The sequence below is a fragment of the Penaeus vannamei genome, unplaced genomic scaffold (genome assembly GCF_042767895.1).
Source record: "Penaeus vannamei isolate JL-2024 unplaced genomic scaffold, ASM4276789v1 unanchor2068, whole genome shotgun sequence".
NCBI lineage: Eukaryota > Metazoa > Arthropoda > Malacostraca > Decapoda > Penaeidae > Penaeus > Penaeus vannamei.
Genome location: NW_027215062.1, coordinates 1 through 2,500, shown reverse-complemented (window position 1 = coordinate 2,500; position 2,500 = coordinate 1). Strand labels below are relative to the sequence as shown.

Sequence of the window (2,500 nt, the reverse complement as noted above, 5' to 3'; positions counted from 1 at the left end):
TACAATAGACAACTGTTAGTAAGGGGATTTCTGGAAGTGGCTTGATTGCCTGGGGGCTAACCAGCATGGGAACTGGCGCATCTGGTACTGGCAAATGTTCTTTCAGGAGTGGCACATTTGCCTGAGAAACCATCTGCAAGTGAACTTGTGGAGGCGAAATGTTTGTTTGGGGACCTATTACCAAGGCATATTCATCCAAGGAACTAAAACCGAGGAAACTTTCAACAGTGGCACATTCACCTTAAGAGCTGCCAGCAAAGAAAATTCCAGGATTGGAGCATTCATGTATGGAGTGTAGAATAATGGCCCAGTTGCCAGAAGATTCACCAACAAGAGATATACCAGGAATGTAATGGTCAACGACGGAGCTTCCAGTGATGACCCAGTCACTTAAGAATAAGCCATAAATGACATTGGAATGGGACAGTTCCCTAAGGAGTTTCCAGTGATGACTCTGTCGCTTGAATATCCACTTACAAGGGATATTTCAGGAATGGAACATTCATTAGAGTTGCAGTCACTGATAATCCCCTTGCTTGAGAACCCAACACCAAGGAACCTTCCTGGAATTAAATATTCATCAGTGCAGCTTCAGATGATGGTCCAGTCCTTTGAGGATCCGTCAGCAAGAAATTTAGTGCCGAGCTGCAAATAGTGGCCAGGTCAATTAAGGATTTGTCAGCAAGAGAACTTCGAGCAGCAGAATGCTAACCGAAGGAGCCAAATGGCAATGACTTGTTCATTAGAAGACCACCGATTCATTAGAAGAGCCACAGGGAAAATGACAATTTGCACATTTATCCTTTCTAGGATAAAAATCCAAAGAATATACACAGATTTTCAAAATCTATTTGTTCTACTCACATTCTTCATTATAACACCGAAGTATATTCAGTGACAGAACTTACTTTGAAGATGAAGGATTCGTCTGGGGGAAGATGATCCACAGAAGCGTGAAGCTGGTACCCATGCTTCGCTGTTGCTCCTCCTGCGCACTCTAGGTCCTCCTGCCTCTTGGTCAGATGTCCGAAGCGCTCTTTGGTGATCGCGACCCATACAACCCCGGCTTGTATGAGGGTATTCATCTGAACGGACATAGCAAAGGATTTTTTTAGGTAAGATACGAATGGAAAAGGGGGGGCAGTGAGAAATAGGATTATGGGGGAAAGAGGAAGGAGGGGGAGGGACAGAGAAGAGGGTAAGTATATAATCAATATGTAATTTTTATTTTATTTCCCTATTTCCATCAGAAACAATTCATGTGTTCATGTTTGTAGGACTGATACTGTTTGAGTGATAAATTCGGACCGAAAATATGAATGTCTTACACAAATAAATAAATCTAAACACCAATATCGATTAACTGGTAACACACAAATCAAATGACATGAACTTCTTACTCCGCAGAAGACAAAGTATCTCATCCTACTAACCGGAATCAAGAGGTGGAGGCGATCCGCAGGCATCGAGTCGTCCTTCAGTTCCATTGTGAAAAGGTCCTCGTTTTCATGTTTTTCAATGCGATGGTAGGTCTGTTGCCCCCGTGCTTCCTGCAGTGCATATGCTTCAGGTACTTTTGTCATCACTTCCTTCAGATTCATGTTTGAGAAAGAGCAGAAGTGGAATTTAATCTTGTAACATGATATATCTTATTTTTGTGCCACAATTTGTCAAATCTAAGACTATATATTAGATGTAAATTTGGCTAGAAGCACAAAAAATAAAAGAGCAAAACTATTCTAAAATTTATGCATCAAATGCACACTAGTGATCTACCGTAAAATCAATGCTGGTTGTAGAATATTTGGGTATGAATGGGCACAAATCTCCCACCATGGCTGTGTTGTTACCTTGCATGCTCACACTGGCACAAAAGGCCTGGTTGTCCTTCTTTATCACAACCAATGGCTTTGCGAGAGTGATCAGTGATACCATGATCTGCAATATAATGATATGCTATGAGAGGTTCTTCCGTAAGGGCAATATGTAATGAAAATTACCAACCATAAGTCTAAAACAATGTTTGTCGTTGTTGTTAGTTGTTAGTAAAATTCACTCTTGGTCTTAATCGGCCCTTCTCCCACTTACAGATTCTTTGACAGAGTCAGTAATGGATTGGAGCTGACTTGATTCCAGATTCTCCAAGGTGTTCCAGTTCATCAATTCCATTGAGAAGTTAAGCATCTGAAAAAAAATCTCTTGCTTTATTACTGACATACTATTTTTCTATATACACCCATAAACTATCAATTACAGAAAACCCTTATTAGATCGATTTACTGATAACTACCAGGTGCTTAAGAGGCAGCAACCTGAGCTCTGTCTGGGAAAGTGACAGGCAGTAACACTCTGAAATTTTATATACATCAGTACTTATACTATACAATACTTTCGTGAAGTCTGCTATAATGTTACTGGCCTAAAATCTTAAAATCTAGTAAATATTTTAATTAATCTCATGCTCACTTCTAATTGCACATTCATATCTAATTCTTCATAA

The 2,500-nt window shown here is 40.0% G+C and overlaps 1 protein-coding gene across 1 annotated transcript in view; it reads right to left on the bottom strand.

The window, feature by feature from the left end:
• The window catches only part of LOC113828634 (uncharacterized), a gene marked incomplete at its 5' end in the record, with an annotated part of 3,009 nt that extends 825 nt beyond the window's left edge, over positions 1-2,184 (bottom strand). Inside the window, 4 exon segments of the mRNA XM_070120050.1 lie at positions 909-1,085; positions 1,434-1,589; positions 1,777-1,938; positions 2,089-2,184. Of these exon segments, the coding sequence (XP_069976151.1) occupies positions 909-1,085; positions 1,434-1,589; positions 1,777-1,938; positions 2,089-2,184 (591 nt within the window).
• Positions 2,185-2,500: the final 316 nt, after the last annotated feature.